This window comes from Mercenaria mercenaria, chromosome 9, assembly GCF_021730395.1.
Source record: "Mercenaria mercenaria strain notata chromosome 9, MADL_Memer_1, whole genome shotgun sequence".
Taxonomy (NCBI): Eukaryota; Metazoa; Mollusca; class Bivalvia; order Venerida; family Veneridae; genus Mercenaria; species Mercenaria mercenaria.
In genome coordinates, this window is record NC_069369.1 from 5,413,398 (window position 1) to 5,429,533 (window position 16,136).

The 16,136-nt window shown below is 33.5% G+C and overlaps 1 protein-coding gene across 3 annotated transcripts; it reads right to left on the reverse strand.

The window, feature by feature from the left end:
* Positions 1 to 7,043: 7,043 nt before the first annotated feature.
* Positions 7,044 to 12,715, reverse strand: LOC123546395 (uncharacterized). Of its 3 annotated transcripts, none has more exons than XM_045332621.2 (4): positions 12,338 to 12,709; positions 10,894 to 11,068; positions 7,915 to 8,046; positions 7,044 to 7,433 (listed from the first exon to the last, which is right to left on the reverse strand). In XM_045332621.2, exons 1-4 carry the CDS (start codon positions 12,512 to 12,514, stop codon positions 7,147 to 7,149), a joined length of 771 nt encoding a protein of 256 aa, XP_045188556.2. In that variant the 5' UTR covers positions 12,515 to 12,709; the 3' UTR covers positions 7,044 to 7,146. The 3 variants fall into 3 exon arrangements, 1 of the variants encoding a protein (XP_045188556.2); XR_008372295.1 differs by lacking the exon at positions 7,044 to 7,433 and adding an exon at positions 8,332 to 9,177 and having other exon boundaries at positions 12,338 to 12,715; XR_008372296.1 differs by lacking the exon at positions 7,044 to 7,433 and adding an exon at positions 8,332 to 9,177 and having other exon boundaries at positions 12,392 to 12,714.
* Between the last annotated feature and the right edge of the window lie 3,421 nt (positions 12,716 to 16,136).

Sequence of the window (16,136 nt, forward strand, 5' to 3'; positions counted from 1 at the left end):
AAAATGTTTAATATAAATATTTTATTGCCTGTAAATATGTTACAAACTTCAAACAAACAAAATAAACATGGAGTTTAAAGATTGACACTTTTTAAATTCAATTGTTTTTAACTAACCATTGTGGCGGATAATAGTTACTTGATCTTACGTTAATACAATGCAAAGGTTTTATTTACTTTCTACCAAAATTTTATTTCTGACACTATTTGATTTGTAGATAAACGATCGCCATTGAGGCCAATCTCGCGGATGCGCTTGAAAGTAGAATTTATTAGATTATAATCGTATCTTGTATAATTAATTCGTCTCTCTTCAAAATGACCATCGGACATTTATTTAACCCGGCTATATTTCTAAAATTGACTGGTCCATCATTCAATTTGGGCAGTTTCACTTATTATTCAAAGGAGTGTTCACTGAAAATTTGCTGACTGAGTAGCGAACACTGCAGACTATCTTGGTCTGCACTGCTCGCAAAGGCAAAATCACTTGCCGCCAGCAGGCTAAAAGTTTAAACGCACCAGGGTGTTCGCATTACACAATTAATGTCTGATAGACTTTATTTTCTCGAACGACATTATTCCGGACCGCCTGCGTTCTGTGTAAGCGATTTCAAATACATTGATTTTCTAAATGAAAGTTTTCTTTTTGCGTAATTGTTGTATGGTATACTAGTATATGTACTACTCAGATATTTAGGTTGCCGCTGAGCGTTCCGGGTATTTTGAACAGCTGTATAGGAAATGAGCTGCTCACTAACTTTTGCCAAAAAAAAACCTATCCTTGTCAATGCATTGTATTAAAAACTATTTTTCTGCTGCAATCATAGCCAAGCCTTTCAGTTTCTGTTCTAGCCACAGGAAGTTTTGTCACAGAGGCAAAGGCAATTACTCAGCCTCATTTACTTTTCTCTTACATCTTATTACATTGTTCTATTTATGTGTTTCGTCAATTTATAACATTATGCAGCCACAACTGTAAGGTAACTAATTCTACAGTCTGACCATATAAAACATATTCTGCTTGTAGATGATGCATATGTATCTATTTATATATTTATCCTAGTGAAAATGTTATAAAGTAGCCGTCAGTTGTTGTCGTTGTCAGGAAAACCATCAATTATATGTGCTGAAAGCAGAAAAGATCAAGTAATTTTGCAAATGCGATGCACTGAGCGAGTAGAGAAAAAAGAAGGGTTGCTTTAGCACATGAACTGTCTGTCAAATTTTACATTTCGTTTTGTTCGTGACATGTTTGGTTTTTTGACTTTTATTATCATGTTGGTGCAGTAAAAACTATATAAAAGACAGTTTTCCTTCAAAAGTAAGGAGATCTGTCAGTTATTTCCATGTTTTTGGATTATTAATTAGTATGCATTAATTTTAATAAAAAATCATTTTAACCATGACATAATCGTGAAGATTTTGCAATGAAAACACCGGAAACTTGTCCCCAAAATGTAAATGAGAAATTTGCATAACAATTTTACGTGCAGTCTAAGCGAATAATTATCATTAGACAAAAAATATTCACCATTTCAAGATTTCACTGTCAAAACAGAAGAGTGTCACAACATTAGCTAAAGCATTTTATTACTGAAAGAGAAATAAATTTACATCTTTTCTTACATTATGAGGTATGGTAAAGGTAAAAATCCGCATTTAGTTTAATCTAACATTAATTTGACAGCCAGGGACGGACCGATTTCTAATGTTGGCAAAACTTGTGGTCCAACCCTTTTGTGTTATTTGCAAAGTTACTGAATATTTCTTAATGCACAGTAGTAATATATATGTCTTGATGTAATGATAGTTTGCTGTTGTATATATATTTACATATGTATAGTATATATTATTGTCTTGATGTACATTTACCATAATGTCTTGTGTGATAATTACAATAAAATTTTATTAAACTAAACAGGTAAAAGTAGTATTACGTACTGGCCATTTATTCTCCGCGCCCACAGGCTTTTTGTGACCTATGACATAAAGTTAATTTATGCTAGTTTTTAAACCTTTCTATTGTGTTATTTCTATTGGTACAGTACATAACTAAGCTTTATACAAGCATTGTCGTGTACTGTGCCATGTTGATAATTCTGCAGCTCCTTCTACATGTAGGTACAAGGTTCTGTCATGGCTATGCCAGTTCCTCTTTCGGTAATTAACACTATAAATTTTTACACAGTACGTACGCCTTAAACAGTGTCTTATACTTTGATGGTTAAGTATTTATGTTTAATGATTGATATTCATAATTATAGTCAAACCTTCTACAAATGTCACTAACAATAAGGCCAAAAAACTGGCCTTTTAATCAAGGTGACTAACATTTTGAAGTTTTCTTGCTCTATTACCTCATATAGGTTTCTTACAGGCTGACCATTAGCAATATCAGAACAATGGTCTTTCTTGAGAGGTGGCTGATTGCACAACATTGACTGTTTGTCCTTCCAAAATACCAGTTTATCAGTATAAAGTGGTAAAGGTGTTTATAGTTGTGAACTGTTTAATGAATATTTATTGCTGCGCATTAAGAAACTGTTCTCCGTGTTCTCCTAAGGAGGTGGTGAAAAAAAACTCTAAGTAAATACACCAACGTAATCGTCAACATATAACACTTTGGTTATTATTTTCTTGTTCCTTTTAAACTGTGAGATTCACGTCCCGAGGCGGGATAAAATGATGTGTGTTGTGTTTCATTCATTGTACATCGTAGTCCTTCTTCAAGTATCATAATATAGAGTCCACATTCCTGATTAGACATTTATCGGAATAATGGTCTTGATAACATCTGAGCTAAGTTTGAAACTCAGTCATTTCGGATAACAATTAAGTAAGTCTCAATTTAGGTACAACCTTGTGTATACAATACATTTCATTCCATATACCGAAACTTAAAGATCAATTTCGCATAATTTTATGGGTCGTGATCAGTCAATAATTAGGTCACTAAATACAACAATAAAACTCCTGCTCACATTACAAAGGCAATGTTTTTTTCTCCAGCATTCATGAAACCCCATCAGCCTATGGTCTAAAACAAAGATACAAGTATTGTTATATCATCTCCTGTTCGATCAGTACTAATACACTGCTTTGTTTGGCGCGGAGTTTCCTTTTCCATCTTGTAGCAACTTTCGTACTTGTATGAAAAAAGAGTTTATTTTCTACAAATATGCACAATAATTATACACATTGATGGTCTCAATTTTTTGTTCTTTTGATTAGTCTTCTCATTCTTAATTTTTATTTATTTATTTATTTATTTATTTTTATCTTTTGTGTGTGTGGGGCGGGGGTGGGGGGCTAACACTGACCTCCTAAGTGGAATGAAACTGGTAAACTTTTCAAATAAGATGAGCAGTTTGAAAGTTACCCTTCTAAATTTTGCCGTAAACTTTTGATTGCTTTTGCGGGATTTCTGTTGCTCCACAAAGTCAGTTATATTTCCAGTTTTATAAGGATTGTTTATATTAAAGTTTTCAAAGCAGATTTGTGCACTATAAAATAAACGTGTCCACCGACTTTGTGCGACACAGGCAATTCTGTTCCTGGCCCACAACTGTTATCTAAAGTATTTCATATGATATCATTCTCATTAGATTTTCAATATTTACTTTCCTGCACATCGTTTCGAATATTGATGATGGACTTATGCATTTATCAAAATACACGTGCGAGTAATTTATACTATAAAGGATGGGTATAGGGTAACATCATATAAAACTAGAAAAAAAAATTGTTCATACTGATTTGTTTCCCTTTACTTCACTATGGACTACTGATTTGTTTCCCTTTATTTCACTATGGACTACTGATTTGTTTCCCTTTATTTCATTATGGACTACTGATTTGTTTCCCTTTATTTCACTATGGACGCACTATTCGCAGCAATAAATATTCATTAAACAGTTCACAACTATAAACACCTTTGCCACTTTATACTGATAAACTGGTATTTTGGAAGGACAAACAGTCAATGTTGTGCAATCAGCCACCTCTCAAGAAAGACCATTGTTCTGATATTGCTAATGGTCAGCCTGTAAGAAACCTATATGAGGTAATAGAGCAAGAAAACTTCAAAATGTAAGTCGATTTTCTGCAATATCGGTCATGAGGTCAATTCTTCCTCATGACTATTACTGTGACGCCGCAGAAGGTAATTCTCTGGTAATGTGTAACTGAAATGGAGTATACTTTACAGTTCGTCGTCTTCTTAAAAAAATAGATATCTTTGTCAGTGCCGTATTTTTTTTTGTCTAAGTTTAAAGGGTTTATTTTTGGTTGCAACAACCAGTTAACATTACTCAGTGAATTAGTCATCAAGCTTAAAAAAAATGACGGTTTGACAAATCACATGCTTACAATAACTTGCAGTATGCAAATTATTTAATTTTTTTTGACAATCTGCCACTCACTCACACAGTATTTGTATTCGGTACAATATGATCTTTTTTGTGCATCTCTATGCCACCACGAGTTTTAAGAGTCAATGTCAATACACTTTTAAAAATGAGCATATTTTTAAATGGATACATGAATCTTGATGATATAAACTGCTTCTTGTGCTAGTTATGTCTAATAATTCACGTGTTTTTATTTGTCTCAGATTTATTTAGTACAGAGAAAGAAAGGCTGGTGTTAAGCCTGCACGCGTCCGTTACGAGTGCTCTTCTATCTGTCTTACTATAGCTGTGCCAGTCTGTTCCTGACATTATTTGATAGGTTTCACTGTAATACACGTATCATGTCTTCCTAGGTAAATATTACATGGATAAACTTCTTCAAAATGTCCGTGTTCAAGAGAAAACTATTTAAAAGGATTAAAGAATTGTCGCCTGAATGTAGATTGGCTAAACATGTTATATAACAAAAAAACAGTATAATGCTCCCTACCTCCGCAACATTTATCGCTGTGTTTCACAGTATCGAACCTCCAACAGGAGAATTGATCAATTATTGTCAGTCAGCAATCCTTTGAATTACCAAACTATGCTTCAAGACAATGTTCGAACCATTTGTGTGGTAAATTCAGAGAGCAGAGGAGTTAGTTTCTTCGTTAGTTTTATGTTCGTTTGATGCATTGTTGAAAACAGTGATTGAAAGTACCAGTCGGGTGCAATGCCATGTTTAATTTTTACCGCCAACAGTAAATCGCCCCTGTTTGATGTACGCACTCAAACAGACTAAAAGTTAGGGTTAGCTCAATGCGAGAGATTTAACGCCGGCCCAAGAATTACCTAATAAGTGTTCCGCCTACGTAACCTTAGGAAAGACAATACATTGATCGTCTAACCCGTTTTTGGATTTATTTCAAAACCTTATGATATGGACGGACACGTAAAGATAACATGGAAAAGTTCGTGCTTTACATAATTTCCTTTGAAAATCACTGGACAAGTAAGAAATAACTATTAATGTTATAACAATACCGTTAAACTGTTGACTGATATATTCTCTTTCATCAAATTAACAGATGGTGTATTACTTAAATGGGAATAACTTTAACGAGTCAACCTTGGCGGGAATTAATAATACATAAATAAAATGATGTTTCGTTTATAAACTCATTAAATAGCGGCGTCAAGCATACCATGATGGTAAAAATATTTGCAATTAAACTGTCACAATTTATGAATAAAAATAAGACAAAAAATACAAAATATGATTAAAAATAGTATTACATCAAATGCAAAAAAAAATAATATATATATAAAAAAAAGATATGAGATGTAGGTCATTAGAACGATAACCTCTGTCAAAATGTATGTGGTTTAAGTCAGACATTATTATCAAACTGTCATATGACAAAAGCCATCCTATTTGTCGCCAGATTTCGTAAAATAAAAACCAACACATGTGAATCATTTTGTAACACAATCCAAATTTTAAACAGTCAAAAAAAGGCTAATGAAATTATAAAATTTTGATGATTTAGCAAACATGAGGACAAAATTAATGTAGCCGAAATAAGATACGAATAAGGTGACGGAAAGGTCTGTATTTTATAGTATCACCAGCATGCCTCTTTTGTGCGTTTGTTTTGGAAGGGGCTGGGGTAACACAGTTAGAAATTATATATAACACAACCATGTTTTAATACATGACAACATGTGCCTGTGGGAATATTTTTTAACGGCGTTTTCGTACGAACGAGCCGTTGGATCATTTTAAATACAATATATTATGATTTCATCTGAATGATTTCTCGATTTGAATTTCACTATTTCAGATATATAATGGTTAAAGAAAGAAGACAACTCAAGTTTGCAACGCGTTTCGTATTAAAATATTTCTTCAGGTAAACATACAATATATACAAACATATGTATGACGTCATGCCGTCAGTTAACATGACATCATAACGTCACGATTTCAGAATTTCACCATCTTTCGATTTCACTAGTGAATAAATCAGAACGGTGTAAATTTGAAACCGATTGTAATATATATTTTATGTAAAACAAACGTGAAAATATTGCTTTGCGCATGTATTTCACCGTGCTCGTGTTTTAATAACATTTAAACACAGCAAAAAGGGTTGCACGTCCAGCGGAATAATATAATATGAGTGTATTGACATCTGGTGAATTATTTTGTGTGTCTAATATTCGACTGAGAGTGTTATATCATTTATATTTTAAAATATCTTTTATATAAACCAATAGATCAAATATGGTAGCACTCTTTCACAACGCCTGTATGGCGCCAAACATAACGTCAGTAATACCGTGTTTTAATGAAAATTAGCATCATTTGTCATGTTCAGATATACAACAAATGTCCATGATTATGTATAAAAATTTCCTTTCATTTAAATTATGTATATGAAAAAAAGCTTGTTTCTATATGAAAATCGTTTATACCTCCACGCACCGCTCTGGCTGTGATTTGGCAATGTGGCTATACCTGCAGAATCCTTGTCATTGTTTATAAACCCTTTATACATTGATTCGACTGCCGATACGGCTGTATATATGTAACTGATAAACAGGAGTAAATGTCGTTCAAACTAGACATTAGGTACATAAAAAGGGCTCAACACGAATATAATTTATTTACATATACATTTTTATAAGCATAAAAAAAGATAAACTAGGTTTGCGCTGCGCCCTAGTTAACAAACGTCAGATCATGAATGTCAGTAAAAGTCAAATTTATTTGTCCATTTCTTCTTTTGTGACATAGTGTCAAGTTTACTTTCAACATTCGTTTTGTATCTTCTTTCCTTTTCCAGAGCATTGTTAAGCCTAGCTAATTTTCTCTCAAGGATCATCAGTTTCACGCCTTCAGATACTGTTTCCGAGTTGACAAAGGACTTTGTCATATCCTGTTCTGGATAATGTACAAATTCATCCACACACATTAACAACATGGGATCGAAGTGGTATCGATCTGCTAATATCAAATATTCTTCGTTTATTTCCGCTGCAAGAAAATGAATTTTAGATTTAATGACATGAGTAAAAAAACTAATATGAAGTATGTGAGTATGTATAATGTAATAGTAAGAAATTAACAATTCATTGCTCTGAGGTCTTTAAAAAAAAACGATGGTCAAGCTGTTGTGGAAATCTTAAGATAACCGGTCGGTCACTTACCTTTGTTTTCATGTATGTATAATTGCCTGCATTATCGATTGTATTAGAATACGAGGGTTTTCTTTATCTATAAATAAATTCCCTTTTTAAGATTAATTTTGTTATAATACACATTTTCTAAAGTGTACACATTTTCTAAAGTGTGTTATAGTGTTTACGGTGTGACTAATTTTCGTAGAAACTACGGCTGTAAAATAGGATCGTTTGATTACAGTCTATGATAAAACTTTGAAGTCTTCAACGAGAACTTCAGGTATAAATCAAAAGGGCAATAAATGTTTAAAATAGTCTGTCATAAAAACACATACAAGGCATATGTCCAAGCCGGTATTCTTTTCTAAGTTGTTCGTAAGCCGTGTGTAGAACATTCGCACAGTTACGGCGCAACTTGAACATTTCATATTCCTCCGCGAGCGGAAGTAGTTGTTTGGCTGTCTGAGCTGGAAAAAAGAGAAACAATGTAATGAATATTGATGAGAATTTAAAAGTCAAATTCTGCCTGTTAGTGTCATCGGTTGATGAAAAAGCATTGAACAATGACATTTACGAACTTGTTAATTTTGACGGGTTTCATAACAATAAATAACAAGAAAAGTCAAAACTGTTTTTTCCAAAGTAATTTCATTTAAATAAAAGTCTACAAGACAAAAGCAGCTGTATTCTAAAAAGGGTGTGAACTCTCATAAACTGGTGAAGATATTTAATAAGTTTTATGGCATATTTACCTGTCAGAATTTGATGGCAGACTTCTTTGTTAAAATCGCACGCCTTGATTTAATATGTTTGTGAACTAAAACTCACCCGCCAAAAATATGACTATTTATCAATGTGACATATACGTAAAATAATGAATATTTTGGATTGTCTTTATAATTGCAATCTTCACCAGTTTAATAAAAAAGATTCTACGAAGGTATAAACTAAACGGTAAATGTCACACAGTATTAAGTAAACACTTCTTTTCAAGGTCAACTAGAAATATAAAGCATGTTATGCACGAAGTCTTAAGAACACTTCGTCAGTGTCTGAATTCAACCTAAGTTCAAGACCGAAAATCACTGTCACTAAAACCAGAAGCAGCACTTAATTTATTCTTATTAAGTCACAATATGTGTTCAATTATCTTCCAGACGTGTGATGAGCTACATGTCCTTCATCTGTATGCCAGTATTTCTTCCAATTTGTTGTCGGTTGTAAGCGACTCGCTTTCATTTCTGCCTCTGCTCTGTATCTCCGCTCTTTCTCTAAATGGCTGTTCAGCATCGCTAACTTCTTCCTCAGAATCAATAGTTTCACCTTTTCAGATAATGTGTCAGAGTTGACTGCTACCTTAGCAGCAGCAACATCTGAGTTTGATACGTACTCATCGACACACATCTGGATTAGGTCATACATTCCGTAACGGTCTGCGAGCAACAGATATTCTTCATTTGTTTCAAAAGGAATGGTTCCGATCCTGTGCTTTTTGCGTAAGCTTATATAGGTAGAATATAAGATATTTTCGCATTGTTTCCTTAATTTGTGCATCTCGAACTCTTCAGATAGAGGCAGCAATTGTTTCGCAGATTGAGCTTAAAGTATAATGTAAAAGTAAAAAGGATGGTGCAAAAAACAACAATAATAGTAATAACTGAAACTGTAACTGAAACTGAATAATTTAATTAAACACCTATTTCTATAAATGATACATTCGGTGGCGTTGTACATGATGATGATGATGATGATGATGATGATGAACCTTGAAAATATAAGTGTTGAAATGAAAAACTTACAAAAATTCAAAAACTGTCTTCTTATGTTATCGCATATAAAACAAAAATCAACAAATTTAAAACAATGCCATGAAGTCTCTGTATAATGCAGTGTCTTAAGATTTTCTTTTTAGAATATATCAATTGATTTACTTTTGCGTAGTTCTAACGGCAGTTCATTCCGCAGTTTTGGACCAGCAGTACAGAAACTTCAATAATTAAATGTTTTGTGACTTATTGTATAGAACAACATTTCAACTTTCAGAATTTTTTTGACGACCTCAAACATTGTATAATAGGAGCATACTCTGTATGTTTCAGTGGTACTCAATGGCAGCAAGATACTGAAATTAGGGGAATCATCAATTCATAAAACAAAAAAGAATAAAAGTTTTATGCACATTTGTTATTAACCTTTAGCCTGCTGGTGGCAAGTGACGCTACTTTTGTGCCCACTGCAGAGCAAGATCAGTCTGCACATTCGCAAGTCATTTATTGGTAGAGGTAATGTTTCTGGCTTAACGTTGATAGTCGACGTTGGGTCAAGTACAGCTGATGAGGATACTTTTGAAGTAAATGTCTAAACAGAAAAATATTTTAGTGATATGCACTTTTTACTCTTCGGTCTTGTATATAAACTTTCCTAGAATGTTTGAATTAGTAGAATAGAATTCATTAAAGCATCCAAATAACCAAAAATGAAATAAATAAATAAATAAAATAATTTGTCTTGTCAGTGAGCAACAAGTCGCTTTAAATGGGCTGGGACATAGGTATATGATATATGATAGATTTCGCTAAGTGAATGCTCCTTCTGTATAGAGCACTTCTTATTCAATCTCATTAAATTCTTGTTTTTGTTTTTTGGTTTATCGCCGTTTTTTTCAACAGAATTTCAGTTATGTAACAGTTGACAGTTAACCAAACCAGTGTTCTTGGATTCTGTACCAATATAAACCTGAAGTCCACAAGTAACTACCAACTTCCCCACATGAATCAGAGGCGAAGGACGAATGATTTCAGACTACTTGCCTTTATCAAATCGTCAGGAGAACATACGCCCCGCACGGGGATCGAACTCGCGACCCCAAGATCCATAGATCTGCGCTCTCCCTAATGAGCTAAGCGGATCTCGTGTATAATATACAAATAAGCGGTTCATACTAAAAGCGTACCCAACCATGGACATGAATTCAATACCTAATTTCGTAGTCATAAATTATTATGCTCAGGAACAACGAGTTAAGTCCAAGTCCGTCCTGTTGTGTATGGCATTTTGGAAAAGTGAAATCGGCATTCACTAGAATTGATGATAAAATAAGCACGGTTTTAAGTATAGTTGTAAAATATTATTAAAGTTGAACTGATTCTTTGCCTTGTGTAAATCTCTCTAACATTGCAATATTCTTCCCAATATAAATCTTGTTTAATGACGTTTCAGTTATGTAATGACCATATGTTGAATTACAATCATCCTTGGCATCTTACCGCACTGATTTCCTTTTTAGAAAACAAAAATCGCAGTTCTATACTTACCAGTAACGGTATAGGGAACCCTGGGATCGAGGAAGCACATTAATTCCACTATATCGTCAAAGTTCTTGTTTGACAGATCAATTTCGTGCTTCTTGGCGTTACCCATCATCTTTTCAAACACTGGAGAATTGTACGCCAGAATACAGCGAGCAGTGTATAGTTTCTTTCCAGATATCTGAAAATTATATAATTGTCAAAACAATTAATTACAATTAATACGTACGTACTAGTTGCACGAACTGATAAATGTCACTTTGCTTCTATCGTATTCTTTATCATACTATGGTAACTTTAAAGAAATCAAAATATATGCTAGATACATTTGTAGTTAACAGAACAAGAGGGCCATGAAGGCCCTGTATCGCTCACCTGACCTATTAACCTTAAGATCATCAAGATAGTTTCATTAAGATATGGTCATAAATGTGGTCTATAAAATTGTAACTAACCTTTCTTTGATTTAACCCAGTGACCCAGTTTTTAAACTCACATAACCCAGATTCGAACTTGACTTAAAGATGATCAAGATTAACATTCTGACTAAGTTTCATGAAGATACAGTCATAATTGTGGCCTCTAGAGTGTTAACAAGCTTTTCCTTTGGTTTGACCTGGTGACCTAGTTTTTGACTCCAGTTAACCCAATATCGAACTCGTCCAACATTTTATTAAGGGTAACATTCTGACCAAGTTTCATTAAGATTGGGCCAAAATTGTGACCTCTAGAGTGTTAACAAGCTTTTCCTTTGATTTGACCTGGTGACTTTGTTTTTAACCCCAGATGACCCAATATCCAACTTGTCCAAGAGTAAACTTCTGACCAAGTTTCATTAAGATTGGATCAAAATTGTGACCTCTAGAGTGTTAACAAGCTTTTCCTTTGATTTGACCCGGCGACCTAGTTTTTGACCCCAGATGACCCAATATCGAACTCGTCCAACATTTTATTAAGGGTAACATTCTGACCAAGTTTCATTAAGAATGGGCCAAAATTGTGACCTCTAGAGTGTTAACAAGCTTTTCATTTGATTTGCCCTGGTGACCTAGTTTTTAACCCCAGATGACCCAATATCCAACTCGTCCAAGAGTAACATTCAGACAAAGTTTCATTAAGATTGGATCAAAATTGTGACCTCTAGAGTGTTAACAAGCTTTTCCTTTGATTTGACCCGGCGACCTAGTTTTTGATCCCAGATGACCCAATATCAAACTCTTCCAAGATTTTATTGAGATTAACATTCTGACTAAGTTTCATTAAGATTGGGCCAAAATTGTGACCTCTAGAGTGTTAACAGTCGAACTGTTGACGACGGACGGACGACGGACGACTGACGGACGACGGACACAGAGCGATCACAAAAGCTTACCTTGAGCACTTCGTGCTCAGGTTAGCTAAAAACAGGGTTTTAGTTTGACAATTAGAATTACAGTGTTTTCAAATTTACCACATTTTTAGTTTTTCGGGCTCCATGATGATCCGTGGGTTCGTCGGTACTTACAATGAGCGCCACATCGGAGAAAAAGTCCTGTTTAAAGAATGGCAGCTCTCCGTCATCTTCGTTGATAATAGGAGGCAACTGTGGTCTAGCCTGTTGCATGTTGCTCCTCTTTCGGTTCGACATATCTGCGGTACCAGCGACTTCAGTTTCCTTTAACAATTATACGTTACACTGATATTTTTTTCTGAAATGTAAATGTCATCTTCATACGAACTTAACATTGCAAACAATCAAATGTTTTCAGCTGTATCCATATTTTTAAATATTTCCCTTTTCTGTCAGTCTTTTATATATGAAAACTTCAAAACTGACATTCAATATAAAAGATTAGGGCTAACCGAAGAAAGTCATTAACGGTGGAGGAAATATGATATTAAACACTTTAAAGGATATGAAGCATTCCAATAATTATGAAAAGACTTTTGGTTTTAGAAGATACAATTACATGATCAATAGCCTTAAATAATAAAAAGATCAAAATATATTGCTTTAAAATGTCGCGTGCATTAACCAAAATTGATAGTTCATGTGGTTTTAAAAATTTGAAACTCGTAGACAAAACCACTTCAGTGTTTGCTGTATTAACTATTACAATTTATACAAGATGTTATGAAAAATTTTATAATTCAGTCATAACATTACATTTAAATCAGGAATAATTCACAGGGGAGGTTTAGTAAAACTTACAATCAGGTAGAACGGATTAGTTTAAACAAATTCCTTTCAGTTTAATTGATATGGTAATAAGTGACAATTTCCCCACAAGAATGAGTGAGGCGCCACGTAGAATATTCGACTCGGCATCGGGTCGAACTCGCAACTACTCGATTCAGTTCAAACATTTAGGTTTATCTACTGAACTAACCGGTCATGGATTTGAATGATTCAAGAGATATGGGCTTTCTGATTTAATTTTCGAAGAGTCATGTTCTGTTTTGTTTTGTTTTTCTGCCGAAAAAGCCCAACACGTCAGCAGCAATGTATTATAATAAAAAGGTCAATAACTGTTACGGTGTGCCTTCTCGTTATAATGGCATATGTATTTTCACAATGACCCTTGGGATAAAGCCGTGGGGCTTCCATAAAGCTAGGTGTGCCATTTCAGTAATTTAATCTTATATTTATATATAAAATTGTATGTATGTAACGAGATACTGTATAATTATGTATAAGTAAATGAAATAAACAAAGCGATCGCTAACACCGATGGATGTTCCCCTAAATTGCTGTCACATCAAGGGCTTTTCAGTCACGGTGTTTGTGTTAATGAAAAATGTGATCTTAAAGAGTTGTGGTTCTTTAAAACTGCACTCAGTTTCTGTGATTTCTATCAATCTGTAAAGCATGAGGTCAATATCTAACATATTATTCGAGTTAATATGTAATATGAAGTCAATACCTTAAAAGTATTCAAGTTATGCCCCGGACAAGTTTTTTCAACAAGAGCTGTCCGTAAGACTTTTCTCAGTGCTTGACTCTAAATCAGAGCCTTGCCAATAAAACCATCTAAGTTAAAAAGAGACATAACTCTGTCAAAATTCAAATCAGAGTTACGGGAATTGTGTCTCCTGGTGTAGACTTTGATAGTAAATAACTATTTTGAGTTTCAAGTCAAAAGCTTTAAAAGTAACAGAGATATTTGACTTTATCAAAAATTTTAACAACAAAATCTGTTAAAAAGGGGCATAATTCTGTCAAAATTCAAACCAGAGTTATGGGGATTGTTTCTCCTGGTGTAAACTCTGATGGTAAACAAATATTTTAAGTTTCAAGTCAATAGCTTTGAAAGTAACAGAGATATTTGACTTTATCAAAAACTTTAACCAAAGTCTAAGTTAAAAAGGGGCATAATTCTGTCAAAATTCAAACCAGAACTATGGAGATTGTTTCTCCTGGTGTAGACTTTGATAGTAAATAACTATTTTAAGTTTCAAGTCAATAGCTTTGATAGTAACAGAGATATTTGACTTTATCAAAATCTTTAAGCGACGCCGAAAAGTCGAGCTAAAAAGGGAGATAATTAAAAATGGTACCACCTAGTGTTATTGTTCCTTGTCATTTCACATCCTCTCAATGAGATCTATCATTGTATAAAATTACAACTTAGTATCTTCAAAACTTTTTAGCTACTGAGTATCAAGAAGCGTCAAAAAGGGAGATGATTAAAATGGGGCCACCTAGAAGTATGGTTCCTTATCACTGCACTCCCCCTCACTTACCTCTATCAAAATGTAAAGTATGAAGTGAATATCTTACATAGTATTCAAGTGTTTTTTAAAAATGAGACCACCTAGAGTTAAGGTTCCTTGTCACTACACTCCCTCTCGCTGACCTCTATTATTGTGTAAAGTATGAAGTCAATGCCTTTTATAGTATTCGAGTAACGCCCCGGATAAGGTTTTCAAAAAAGGGAAATAATTTAAAAAAGAACAACACAGAGTTATGATTTCTTGTAACTGCACTCCCCCTTACATGAAAAATCTCAGTATAATCACATCATGTATAATCAAACACTTTAAAGGATAATAGAAAGCTGAGAATTTGTTGGTTCAATTGTGATATTTACTCTTACTCTTAATATAGTCTTTAATTCACAATGCAGTGTATTTAGGTTAGTTAACATGACATATTGACATGGTAACATAACATATTAACATAATAAAACACTATTTTGACAAATTAACACGATAGTTTAACAAGATAACATAGTATTTTTCAACACGACAGAATGCTCGGGAGACAAGATCACATGATATTTTCGTATGATTACATAGCTTTTTAACATAGGCTAATATGACACTGTTTTACAAGTTATATCACACTTTGACATAATAACATGCCTTGTTGACATTATAGGACGTACGCTATTTGAACAATTTAGCATCATGTTTTGACATGATAACGTAACAGTTTAACATAATAAGACACTGTTTTGACAAGTTAACACCAAATTTGACTGAATAACATAGCTTTTAACATAATAGCATGTTAGGTAGACAAGATCACACGACATTTTAACAAGATAACATAGCGTTTTTACATAATGACACGCTCGGTAGGGGTAGACAAAATCACACGGTACCTTAACAAATAACATAGATTTTTAACATAATAGCGCTCTGTAGACAATATCAGACAATACTTTAACAAGAAAGCATAGCTTTTAAACATAATAACACATTTTGCAGATCACACATTGACATGATAACACGGGCAGTAAATGTAATAGGACACTATCTGGGCAATATAACATTACACCCTAACATAATAACGTAGCTTTTTAACATAATAAGACACTGCTTTGATATGTTAACTCCGCAATTTGACAAGATATCATGGCTAGTTAACGTAATAAGGCACTATTTTCACAAGTTAACATCACGCTCTGACATGATTACATGAATGTCCAAACATAAGACATCAGCGGCGTTCCATAAAAATTGCTTTCTTTCTTATGTAGTCCAATTTTTATAACTTTTTTTCATCAGTTTTAATGTTTCGTTTTAAGCTCTTTCTAAAGAGAATATAATCATTATTGTATATTACCTTTCCAGTTTTAAAAATTTACATAATTTATATACGTAGTAACGATTTCTTTTTGAATAAACATTTTTGCTAAAGTTTAAAGATAGAAATGTTACAAAAATGCATTTTACCACAATTAAATGACGTGTTGGGGGCTAATACTATATTTAGTTACATGCAACCTTTACGGTTCTAGTTTCATTAAGTGGTAATAATATGT

What these genes read in the sequence shown, in the direction of transcription:
- LOC123546395 (XM_045332621.2), bottom strand. Translation starts at nt 12,514, where the DNA reads ATGTCGAACCGAAAGAGGAGCAACATGCAACAGGCTAGACCACAGTTG. An exon ending in CCCGAAAAACTAAAAATGTG is followed by an intron (nt 11,069 to 12,337) that starts GTAAATTTGAAA and finishes TATAATTTTCAG; the next exon opens with ATATCTGGAAAGAAACTATA. An exon ending in CCGGCTTGGACATATGCCTT is followed by an intron (nt 7,434 to 7,914) that starts GTATGTGTTTTT and finishes ATTTTCTTGCAG; the next exon opens with CGGAAATAAACGAAGAATAT.